Source organism: Necator americanus, chromosome III (assembly GCF_031761385.1).
Source record: "Necator americanus strain Aroian chromosome III, whole genome shotgun sequence".
NCBI classification, from domain to species: domain Eukaryota; kingdom Metazoa; phylum Nematoda; class Chromadorea; order Rhabditida; family Ancylostomatidae; genus Necator; species Necator americanus.
Genome location: NC_087373.1, coordinates 32,069,612 through 32,082,526, shown reverse-complemented (window position 1 = coordinate 32,082,526; position 12,915 = coordinate 32,069,612). Strand labels below are relative to the sequence as shown.

Below are 12,915 nucleotides of genomic sequence, written 5' to 3'. Positions count from 1 at the left end.
CCGATCACCACCCAACACTTCTCAGTTTGATGGTAGGGTTAAATGAGGCGTTTAGTTCAACAGCAACTAAAGCTCGGCTTGGCGGGTCTAGAAGAAGATGAATGGAGGAAAAAGTCTCTCAAACGAATATCGATCAATACTAGGATTACGGACAAGGAAGAGAGTGGAGGACGCTGACTCTAAGTGAATTCAGGAAGCTGTGAAGAAAACACTCCTGGTTTTAGCCTCAAGGAAGAAGTTCGCCTTCGCATCTGCGGAGACAATATATGCGTACAATTCTGCATGTGTTGCCCGCACTACCGGTGACTTCAACCCGGAGAAACGTCTGAGAAGAAGATACGTCGTCTGCTGAAACGTGATCGCAAGATCTAATGGACGTCTAGGGCAAAGGAGTTTTAGATGGCATAGTATAGCGGCAAGATGAAGAGGTGTTCGCCTGTTCTGAACACTGCCAACGCAGTCGCTGCCGAGGAGACAACCCTGCCCATCTGGAGGGAATATTTTTACACTTTGGTGAACCGCTGTCAGTCCCTGAACTCGTGCACGCCGAAGACCGACATACATGGCGGCCAGCGAACGACCACCGGCGGAGTCTGAGGTTCTTGTGTGTATTCAAAAAATGGAGGATGGGAAATCTGGTGTAGGCGATGGAATTGGCGCAATTGCTGAAATCTCTTTCTCCTTTTGGGATTCGTGAGATGACAAAGATCATCCATTCAGTATGAATTGACAAAACGATACCTGACTCGTGGAAATACGTTATTGTAACTCATCTTCACAAGAAGCTACCCGTAACCCAGGAATTACCTAGAAATATCATTGATGCGTATAATGTACAAGGTTTTGGAGCGGATCATATTGGATGGACTACGCCGACAATGCGAGGAAACCATCCGTGACGAGCAAGCCGGCTTTAGCCCCTGGTCGATAGACGACTGATCAGTCGTTTATTGTGAAGGGAGTGACTGAAGTGCGGCAGCGGTATTCGAGGATTTACACTTAGCATTTCAGGACTCCGAAGCTGCTTCCGACTCTTCTCACCGAGGCCGTTTTCTCAATGCGCTTCGCGCCGATGGAGTTCCAGGAAATTTCGTACAACTAATGAGCGACATGAATAGAAGAACAACTACTGCGGTTTGAATACCAGCTAGATGTACTACATCGTTCGAAGTGGAAACTGGAGTGAGGTAATGGGCAATGGCAGAACCCCTTCTGTTCAACTTTGCCGTCGATTATATAATGCAATGAACGGTTAAGTAGTGTCCCGCCGATGTCATTTCAGCACCGTCTGCACGTCCCCTTGTGGATCTCAGGTATGCCGTCAATGTAGTAATATTCGCTTCTAACAGTGCGAAGTTACAACATGTTGTTAATCTTGAGAAAGTTTCTAGATCCTAACTGGAAAAGGTTCCATGGTCGTGAAAGAAAATTCTAGATGGAGGTGGTGAGGGAAGATTTGAGAACGCTTAGGGTTGACAAGCAGCTCAGTCGAAACGTAAAATTTTGCAACTTAATTCCGTAAATTCCTATGGAACATCAACAGGTGAATAGATCTCTTTCTGCAAACTCTAGCTAAATATCGAACAGGATGGGCTCTCCAAGGACGACACACCCCGCCGAAGATGCGTATAGCTCCGTTAGGCCGTAACATCCGCCGGACGATTAAGTCAAGTCTGTAGTACATGGTTGCAGCTTCGCAGCAATCAGAAGGTGTTCATATGTGTGTGCAACTTATAAGATTACGACTGCTGTTCATATGTGTTATTAGAACAAGATTGATAATTGATGTTAATTACTACTGACATTACTAGTATTAATTCTGATTGCCGATAATAACGTTTATCATCAAAAATACTACACTCAAACAGACTATGGACCCCGGCTGCCGAATAGAAAGCCCTTTTCTGTGCTTGCATCTGCGTCAGCATGCTACACATAACAGCTTGACCCAGTTGCTCTGCATTGTCCTACATGACAAATTAAAAAAAAATCACGGAAGACATCATCGCCTACATTTTGACGGTACAACAATATTGGAGCAAAGAGTGGAAATTGGGCAAATTTGGTAATGATTGTTGAAGGGTCGCCGGGCGACCGTCATCGCCTTTGTCATAGCCTGGACGTCGAAACATTAGCCGTTATAAAGATTGTTAACAATCTTAGCTCTTGCTTCACATTGACAATCGACAACCTGCAGATATTACGCAAAGATTCAAGGAAGGTCGAACTTTTACACTTCCAAAAGTTGTACGTGTATCCAGCATCCTATCACGACAAAGCAACAAAAGGATCCTTTCATCCTCACTCCTTCAGAAAGCACAGAACAGCTTTGTTTTAGGCTTGATCCATGAAGAACTCAATGAATTCAAGTAGTGTAGCAAGTACGTTCAGAATAGTGATGCTACTTTGGTAAATAGGAGTATGAAAATACTACAAATACTTTAGCATTCAGCGCAGATGCACCCAACAGCTGACTACCGTCGGTGAACTTTTTTTTTCGGGGCAGCAGACAGCAACTCAGAATTACAGGTTTAGTGTGTGCGTGATTGTAATGATGTTTTGATACAGTGGTCCAGTGCTGGCAAGTCTTTATCAACAACTGGACACTGGTTCCCAATAACAATGGCGAAGTGGATAGGTACCCACTGAGTGAACTGAGTGAACATTGAGTAGTTGTCGGATGACTTCGCTCACTCCAGACACTGAGGTTAACTGGTTCGCTGCTTATATAGTGTATCATTTAAACAACAATACAACCGAGGTCAACTGATGTGCTGCTTCTTTACTAGAATAATATTACGACGATACTGAAGTGCAGCTGAGCTACGGCGGTTGTTGCCGAACAAGTTGAATGAAAAGAGAACGAAACGACTTAACATTGATTCTGCTGCCTAAATGCTGGCAAAAAAAAAATCCGATGGGACGGAAGAATTGTTACGAAATAACCAAAAGAAAACATTCGGATAGATAACTAAAAAATAGGAACTCAAGAATTAAGAAAAGAAATTAAGAATAAGAATGAAACGTGCAGATTACGAACGTTCTGCTGAGATCAGTACTGTTGCCAATTGTATTTCAATTGTTCGGGAAGCTTTTCTGGTGTGCACTTGGACGAGGGGTAGTCAAACTGACTATTGTGCATCAATGTGTCATAGTGCTTCTACCTTGTTTAAGGAACTAGGAGCCAAAGTTAAGGATGCCTTGAACCCCAGAATTCTCACAGACAAAATGAAGATTCTTCATATTTCCATTTCCATCAAGAATAAGTATGAATTGTGAACTTAGGAAAATGAAAGTGTGAATAAAAACAGACTGAAAAAAAACATAAGTAGCACACAACTGTAAAAATAAAGTACATTATAGAGATCAATATCTCTGTTCACATATATCAACCAAGATGTTATTGTCATAGTTCATTCGTCACTTATTCATGACTAGAAATCTCTCTACATAGTCAAACCTAAATCATGAACCCAATCTCGAGGAGCTCCATGAGTATCGCAGAAGTTATGCTCGAGTCCTATGGTCCAGTTTGGATTTGTTGACTGCAAGAGTCCAAACACGTATTTGTAGTCAATTTCACCAGATGTATTTGGTTCGTCACGTGTTGGAACCTGAGCTACTTGTATGTAGCCTGAATAAAAAAGCTATATTGTGTTCGAAACACTATGGAATCACACTACTGAACCTACCGATATGGTCTTTATATCTCTTTATACTTGCCGATAGCTGTCCACAAATCTGCTGTGCATGAAACACATCCTAGAAATTTTCTTTGAATAGAAAACTGGACTGAATAAGACCCCTTAACTCTTTCTCAGTCTAGTTTCTAAAATAGCAAAGTGTTATAGTCGAGTCAAAACGAGCTGAAACTTGGTGCAGCTGCAAGAGCTGCTGCGCTCGAAGAGGCGTGTTGAAGCAAGCGGTTGTGATCGAGGTGGGACTCCCTCTAACTCCACTCATCTCCACAGGTGGAATCGCCCGCAACCGCTTCGCTTCGGACGCAGCCGCCTACGCAACTGCACCGAGTTTCACGTCATTTTGTCCTGACAATACTCTCGATTTCACAAGAAAAACCTTGAAAACTTCCATCATTCTATTTTCGTAAAAGCGCAGTTCGAAAAGAGAATCATTATAAAACAAAGCCTCTTTGTAGCTTACGAAATGATATATATATATATATATATATATATATAGTTTAATTCAAATTATCTTTGTACAAAACAGACTCACGTATTGAATCTTCAGGTTTGGCAATTTCACTGCATCGATTACTGCTTTTGCTATAAAAAAAGTCCTCAATAGTTGCAACCTTCTTAAAAGAAACCTAGTATATTTGAAACTGACCTTGTTCATATGACGATAAAAAATAACCTGGTATTGAATACTGATTGATTGGTTCGATGAGGCACATCAGATTAGCCTGCAATGATACTCTTGAGAACAGAGTAAACCATTTATCGTTAAGCAAACGTTCCCCACACCTACATCAATATAGCAAAAAAATTACATAATCACATGATGTTGGAAATGAAAGTCATCATATCTGCATCGCAAATCAATGGTTCTAAACACAAAAGACTCAAGCATAAAAGAACTATAAAATTCATTACTAGTCAGCAGTCCTAAGAATTCCTACTTCAAGCTGCGGTGCATGTATGAGGAGCATAGTCGAATCAAAACAACATGAAGAATAGTGCAGTTGCGGAAGCGGCTGCGTTCGAAGTGGCGCTTTATTGGAAACGGGGTGGAACCATCGCGAACTGCAGCAACATATGATATTATTTCCCCTCTATCCTAACCGCTACGGTCCACTGCACCATTTAGAGCTCAGCCGCTTACGCAACTGCACCGTGCTTCATTTTGTTTTGATCCTACTATAAGTTGTTGTTCATAATTCTATGGCTGGCGTCATACATGAAGTGGTGGTGGTAAAGCTCAACTGTAGGAAACTGTTACATTTGAATATCTTCCCTCACTTCGCCAAGCTTAGTCGCGGCATAAGATACATTCTCCTCAAAAAGTTTGGACACATCTTCGTCTTTATTTGTTTGTATTCCGGCCATAACGTGAACTCTAAATTAAATTTCAGGTTTAAATTAGGTGTCAGACTGAAAAATATCTTTATCTTTTTGCAACCTACTTGTCACATTTGAGGGTTTTTGCATAATGGATTGCGGTCGTAATGCTCTCTTGAAATTCCTTTTTGTGTGTAGTGAGTGCAGCTAGACCTCGGAAACCACGCGACCAGTCGCCTAGGAACATATCACGTTTTAGTGGAAATGCGCAAATATAGAAGAGACAAAAACTAAGAATGAACAAAAAAAACTCCTTTCTTTCTAAATAAGCGGAAAAATATTGCACATACAATCAAATAAATTTTCAATAAATAAGTAAATATAGTCCCACTAAAAATCGGGGACCGCAATGATCCAACGGTTCTCACGAAAGAGCAAAAAAGTTCAAAAAAACTATTTCAAATCCGAAACACGTTGAATAAACGTTTCAGAACGAAGTCGTATCTGGAAATCTTCTGAAAGAATTTAAGGGCAAGCAGACAAAATGACTGTTTAACCTAGTTTCTTCTCTTCTAGTCTCTTCTTTAAGCATAACAAATAAGTAATTATGGATCCCGAGACAATGATTTGACAAAAAGCACAAGCATTGTGTTAGGCGACAAATAATTACATTTCATTAATAAATCCTTTCAAACGATGATGGAGCCATAAATCTAGAGAACTTATTAACATTATGCATACATGCGATAGTCGGAGCAGGTGATCCGACTTCATTTTGGGCGGTTTTCGAACGGATCCCTTCGCTTTTGGGTTGTTGGCGAAAGGACCCCCTTCACTTGAGCTGCACCCGATAAGCTAGACCCGCTTCACCTGAAAGGGCCCGGGTCCTCCCTATCACACCTGTGCTATTGTGTATCTTCGACTGAAGAGTTTTTGCTCCCTACGAAGCTCAGTTTGGTCAGAAGTTCTAGTCCAATTAAGGGCATGAAAGGAATGCTGTGACATATAAAGATCGACGTACGTAATTTGGTGAAGATTGACTAGCTAATGGAAAACATTGTGATAAGAGAAGAAATGTACTAAAAAGATAATGAGAAAAGAAAACAGGTAAACGTGCAGTAGAAGACTCTACAATAGATACGATAGTCCGAGTCCGTGTTCCAAATCCCTTCGCTTTTCGACGGTTGACGAAATGACCCCTACACTTTGGACGGTTGGCGAAGGGGTCTTCATCACTTGTGCTGCACCTTATTAGCTAAACCCCCTTCACTTGAGGAAAGTACGGATCCTCCTTATTGCACATATGGGCTGTACTGTACGAAGCACCACCCATTCTTTCTCTGTCCAATAATTAAAGGTACTAACAGTTCTCAGATATAAGACACGTTATGATATTTGGGTATATATGGATATTTGGTCTAAAATATTCTCAAATCACTTTAATTAGAACAGTTGAGGGATTTCTTTACTATTCGTCTCAGGATGACACTTACACTTTACATCCGAAGACACCGAGTTAAAGCGAAATTTCACATCTAGAGCTATTATGAACACATGGCAAAGTCCCACTAATCAAACTATCCGGGGAATCCTGCTACTCCGAATATTTTTGTGCGAGATCCTTAACGAAAAAAAAAAACATTAAAGAAATGAAAACGACGAAATTTTAGTGCCGAGAACGGAAAAGAAACAAAGGAAAATGCAGACCGAAGAGCACAAAAATATTCGGAGGCACTAAGATTCAATAACCAACCAGGCGGAGCATTGATAAGCGTATGCGATAGCCCTAAGGCATCAGCTGTACTCTTCAAATCCTCAGCTTTCTCCGAATATGGTACAGATACTTCGACTTGGCGAAAACCAGCACTGGCTGCTGCTTTGTATCTAAAATTCAGACTTTTTTAAAAGAATAATCGAATTTCGCATCTAAAAAAGGAAAATAAGAAAATAGTCATGATACCGTTGAAGAAGTGGTAACTCAGGATGAAACATGTTCAAGTTAACAGCAACACGCATTTTGCTCAACAAACCCTGAAAGGAAAACAGGTAAATATCGAGAGGAAAAGGGACTACAGAGAGTAAAAATTAAAAGGAGGAAAGCGAGTTGGTGGACATCCAAAAAGTGGCCGCAATGGCTACCTAAGCAGCTTTCATGAGGTCTGAGCCACTAAGCGGAATAGGTTGAATAAGCAATGACGTTAATTAGTATAATTACCTTAGGTTGACGGGGACGGGTGTTTGTAGCATTCAAAGTTCCGCTGTACATCTTCACCATTTGCGTTCGCCTGTTTTGTGACTTTACGGGGATATCCACGGTTGAGGCACGGTCCTTACTGCCACACTTGCAATCCACGATCAGAAAGTCATTGGTCAAATTCTTCCTTTGGCTTCGATGCAAGCTCCACCCTCATCCTAATCAGAGCGAGAAGAGTGAAATCACGAAGGGACAGCAAGACAAGAGCGAGGCCAGTGGCGATTATTTCTGCCATTATGCAAATGAACGGCGGATTCCCGTTGATCCGGCCTTATATACGGCATTTTTCGGAAAATATTTCTCAACCAACGTCCAACTAATAGGAAGCCAGGAGTTTTAAACGATTTTTTTTATTTCTTAGGATGCTCGCAGAGTTCAGAGCCGCGGTTTTGCGGCTCTATGGTTTTGGTAGTTACTGACTATTCACAACAGTACGCTCAATAACCACCAAAACCGCGGAGCCGCCTAACCGCGCGCCTGCGCTGCTCTGAACTCTGCGGGCAGCCTTAGGCTTACCGACAGAGGCACAGGAAGCCATTGCGGCGAAAATTGACAAAAAATGGTAATTGGGGAATCAATGTAATGATGCTAACTAATATAGTTACTAAATCAACCAAACCGAGGGAGTAACACACGAACAAAACCTGTTTAATGGCACAGACCTCAAGAAACCTGCTTAGTTAGCCACTACAGCCACTTTTTGGAGGACCAAGCAAAAAGAGAGAAGGATCAGATTATTAGAGTGGATGAAAGATATGTTAATATCCTTACTCTGAGAAGGAGAACCCCTACTCCCTACGGGAATAAACTGTCAAAACTAGTATCAGTGGAAACAGTTACGTAAAAAGTAAAGTAAAGTAAAGTAAGTTAGGTAAAACTAGGCAAACTCGCTTAGTTTCGCAAACTACTTCGAAAAATGCATATTTAGATATCCCAGGAACTAATATAACTCATCAAGTGAAGATATTCTTTTACACAGCCAATATACTCATAAAACGCACGAACGCGCGCAACTGTGACGAGGTACGTGGCCTCACCGCGTACGCGGCCAGCAAACGTCAACATTTTGAGATGTTGTTTCTACGAGGATAGAGTGTCAGTAGGAATGGTCAATGAGTTGTAAATTACTGTAGATTGGAAGAAGTGCGGCTTGTTCTATCGGTAATTCGTAGACAGCATATCGCAAGATTGACGGACATAACGGAGATGCGTGTTTAGTTCACAACTGTGGGAGTCTATCGCATTCGTTTCTGCACCATTCAGATGCAGAAACGAATGCGGTGATCCAGAAGAGGATGTGAGAAACGGCTTAGGTCGCACTCGTCCACCCTATAATGCAACTCGTTTCGCGATTGAACGCGAGCAAATCCGTCGTCCAAAGTCCACGATCCGAATAATTTAACTCGAATAACGAGCAGAAACTCCTCAACTCCTCAACAGCAACATGCACAATCGCATATGAGTTGCGGATTGCCATCGTTCCATTACAGCCGGGCCTAAACGAGGTGTAGGTGCATTTGCGGAAGCGACTGTGCTCGAAGCGACGCGGTGAGATCAGCAGTTGGAATCTATGGGGATCTCGCTAGCTCGACTCATTGCTGGAGTGCGAGTGAAGCTAGCGATGGTCACAACTTGATAGCAACCGCTGGCTTCGAGCCGGTTGCTTACGTAACTTCATATCTTTTTGACTATTCATACTCATGAAGTCCACCCCAACCCCTATCTACTGATGCTGAGACTTCAACGTTTTCAATTTCATGGTTTGCTACTTTTCAATCAAGTAGATTAAAAAAAGATGCATAGGGAACTCATCCTGTGTATTGAGATGAATGTTTGCCATAAATATGGGTATAAACGACTGCTACAAATGCTTCGATAAGACATAATTACTTATTTAAACGGTGGGTGGATTTTTTTTTTACGTAAACCGGCTTCTCCGCATTTTCGCCGAGATGGGTCGTCCTCGGACATATTTGAACTCATCCTGTTCAATGTATCACGAGAGCTCGCAAATAATCTGTCCATTCGTTACTGCTCCATGTTCTGCGAATGGCTTCGTCTCGCCTGAACTGCCTAAGTTGCTATGCTAAGTTTCTTCCTAATTCCCGTAAAAAACGGAAGATACGGCTTCAGGCGTTTTGGCGCACTATTTTCTACAGGGAGTTCGACTGGAGCGCGCCAGCCTTGTGCGGCGCCTCATCTTCCGGGCCGTTTTTTACGGCAATTGGGAAGAAATGGACGGAATCACCCCCTCTCCATAGTCTTCCATCCCGTATACGAATACTCCACCTGAAATCTGCACCACCTCAAACTCATGGGGTGATGCCTTTAACCAATTCCCTACCGAACTTTCTTTTATGTCATGTTGGGCTTCTCCAACTCGAGTCTGAGAGCATCTTCAAGGCAACTTTGGCTGGCTCCTTGTAATGTGACCAAGAAGATGAAGACACTTTTTTAGAAGTACTTTAGAGGGTGGAGCAAGAGACTGACATTTTCTTTGCGTTATCCGTCGGTACACCATATCCACTTCTGCATAAAGTTTTTCCTCATACATTAAGGGCCAAAAGTGGTCAAGCATCAGTTTAAGTAACTTCCTTTCCATGCAGTCGAGCTTCTCCATCATCGCTGACGGCGCTGACCATGCTTCCGATCCGTACATCACGATGAAGCGAATTGCGGATGAGTAGACCCGCAGCTTGACTTCGTTGACAATAAGGGTCGGGTCGATCACAGGCACTTCGTTAGGGAATTAAATGCAGAAGTGGCCTTAGCGCATTTTTGCTAGCTGCCATCGTTTTTTAGCATACAGCCCAAAAAAACAGAACTCGTCCACAAGTTCATTTGATGTCTGTTCACTCTGATTCCTGCTGACGGTTTCGTAGAGACCCACATTTGCTTACGTCTATTAGGGCAGAGTTGTAAACCGTAGACTGCACCAAATTTTGAGACAAGGTCGATCATATGTTGCAACTCCGCACCGCTTGAAGCAAATAAACACTACATTGTTCTGGTACTCAAAGTCGACCAAGGGACGTCCAAATGGTGTAAGAATCATATCAATAGTTCACAGTTGAACTGTTTTTCGCATGTTGAACAGAAAAGGTCCCGCGACAGTCCTTTGACTTATCCTAATTTTAACTTCGAACGGTGAACCAAGTCGGGCTGATGTTCGAACCACCACTCAAGTCGTTTATTAGCAGGCTCCTACTTTCTCCAATACATCATCACACACTATCACCATCACTATAGTGTATGGTGTGTTCTGATGACGGGACGTCCTCTGAGGTGTGCTCCCTGCAATGCAGCAAAAGGCACGTGCAGATATCGTGGCAGTCCGGGAAGCTCGTTGGACTTTTCTCGACAGCGAGTTCAGCTTTACAAAACTTTGTAGCCGGAGATTTCATGTACACTAGACATAGACATTTGAGCTGTGAGACTATGGACTCTGACAGTATGCTAGACAAAAACAGCTTTTTGCAAAATTTTGTGTCATATAACAGTGCAAGTTATAGCTAGCAAATAAAAGCAAATATGCAAATAGTGCGTACGATCCCAAGGTGTATACTCAGATGTCGAGTTGCGTTCAATGAAAGAAGGACCACTACGTCCAGATAACCATAAGACTCGTGTACGTGATCCTGTGAAAGGACCTGAAGGTATAAGTACTATTCCTGAATCAAAGAATACTACTACCATATATAATAGAAAGATCTACAACATATGGAAAGGTTAGAATGTTAACTTACGTGAAAGGTGGAGATCGAAACAAAGGAGCAAGAAGAGAAAGAAGAACACTAAAAAAGGCAGAGTTGGAAGGAAGAGCGTGCCAGTGTCATGTCTTTGCTGGGTATGACATACAAAATACGAAAGATATGACATACGAAAGGTGTGTGGTCAGACTCTACCAGCACGATGACACGAGGGAAGGAGGGACTCTGTATGGAATTCTTTAAATGGCTCTACTTTCTTCATTTGTAACATTGTAACGTTTTCGACGGGAAATGAATGTGTGGTTAGAGCTGTTGTGGAGAGCACATGGGGATAGACCCAACTGGCTGCTGTCAGTTTCCATAATGTTATACGAATCTCTATAGAAATATGGGAAGGTAGGTAGGGGATATTCAACAATCACTGCTCTTTTTTTTAGTGGTTTGAAGGATGTGGCTAGGCATCTACAAGACTGAGGCAAGAAATTATATATTGGCGCGTCTACAAGATGCTGCTTGTGTTGTTTTTGCCCTCAGTTGTGTTGGATCTTCATTCACTTTTATTGACGAAACAACCTATTGGCTGGTGATTTGGATCGAGCACAAGATGATGACATTTTTCTCCGGTACACCGCATTCATCTTTCCGTATATCTCTACATTATGGTACAGTTTAGGGCAAATGTGGCCCAGTTGCTAAGAAGTTCCGCAGTGACCGCACGATCGATCGATGATTTAAAACCCCCTACTACCAACCAAGCCCTTCATCCTTCCCGTGCCCATAAATTAGTAGCAGACTCGTCTGAGACGATAGAAAACACTGACGTGCTATATCGACTGTCCCAAGCAAGTCATTCTATAGTCTAGACACGCGTTCGTAGACCTCAAACATTTCTGAATTGAAATGAAATGAACACGGTAGCACAACCCAAGTGGATCGAGGAAAGCCAGACACTTCATCCCTTATCCTTTATGGCAAAATTTAAAGATAGCATACTACTAAAATGACAATGTTGGAGTCTCTCATGAACAATGTAGGGTTCGAAGGGTAGATTATGAGTATGAGTAGTCGTAACGCGCTACTCTCGTGCATGCGCCGTCATTTTTACTTGAATACGCAGTGGCCGCTCAAATTCTCCAGCACTTTACCTCATTGTGAACGTAATACGATAAACCAGTACCTAAACCACGTTCTGGTCTGGTCAGATCGCCGGAGATGTAATGTAGACAGACAATCTTTTCTGGTCCGTCCACGACGATGGATCGTAAGAAAAGAAGTAGCGTTTTTCAAAGAAGACATTTTCTAGCCCTTTACGCAATGGATGATGTCACTTTCTGAGCGAGGTTTATACTTTACCTATGTGTTTGGTTAAACTAACTCAGTAATTCCGATAACTCTCACTTTGTATTCCTTCCTTTCTTTACGTTACTGTTCCCTAAACTTTGTTCCCCAATTTCATAGCCAAGGAAGGACTGTACGAGATAAACGGTGTCCTTAGAGAAAGCCGTCTGATAAAACAAACAAAAGGACAAATTCTGCGTATAACATTGAAGGCAAAATGAGGACTATACGTTCTCGTTAGTACAGAAGTGTGATCAAAGAGCAACGTTGTAGACGTTTCGTACCGGATCGCACTTGAAAAAGAAAGGTGGGTGAGTCAAAGTCCATTTGTTATTGTATCCACTCTAGTGCCGAATCTAGATTGCAGGACAAGTTCACACGGCTGATAGATCATTGACGACATCAGGTGGCTAGTGAACCTGTTAGTACACTGTATGCTCAAAGGAGAACGGATACCATTATTTTAAATTGACTTCCTTGAGCTGTAGCCACGGAGTGAGGGACGGGATTCGAAGTTCTCTCCTACGTCAGCGATCGAAGATTAGAGACGCCGCCGCGTTTGCCAAGGAAAGTAAAATAAGGTGGGCCGGACACG

General features: G+C 42.3%; 2 protein-coding genes across 3 annotated transcripts; both read right to left on the bottom strand.

The window, feature by feature from the left end:
- Positions 1-189: 189 nt before the first annotated feature.
- RB195_011658 (uncharacterized protein) lies at positions 190-564 on the bottom strand (the record flags this gene model as incomplete). Its single annotated transcript, XM_064193180.1, has 1 exon — positions 190-564. One exon carries the CDS (start codon positions 562-564, stop codon positions 190-192), a length of 375 nt encoding a protein of 124 aa, XP_064050763.1.
- On the bottom strand, positions 190-7,293 carry RB195_011657 (uncharacterized protein; the record flags this gene model as incomplete). 2 transcript variants are annotated; one of them, XM_064193179.1, is made up of 10 exons in its annotated part: positions 190-593; positions 3,461-3,634; positions 3,693-3,762; positions 4,234-4,283; positions 4,348-4,423; positions 4,980-5,076; positions 5,144-5,255; positions 6,772-6,902; positions 6,979-7,049; positions 7,234-7,293. In XM_064193179.1, the coding sequence occupies 10 exons, from the start codon at positions 7,291-7,293 to the stop codon at positions 190-192; spliced, it is 1,245 nt and encodes a 414-aa protein (XP_064050762.1). The 2 variants fall into 2 exon arrangements, with proteins under 2 accessions (XP_064050762.1, XP_013298186.2); XM_013442732.2 differs by lacking the exon at positions 190-593 and having other exon boundaries at positions 3,447-3,634.
- Between the last annotated feature and the right edge of the window lie 5,622 nt (positions 7,294-12,915).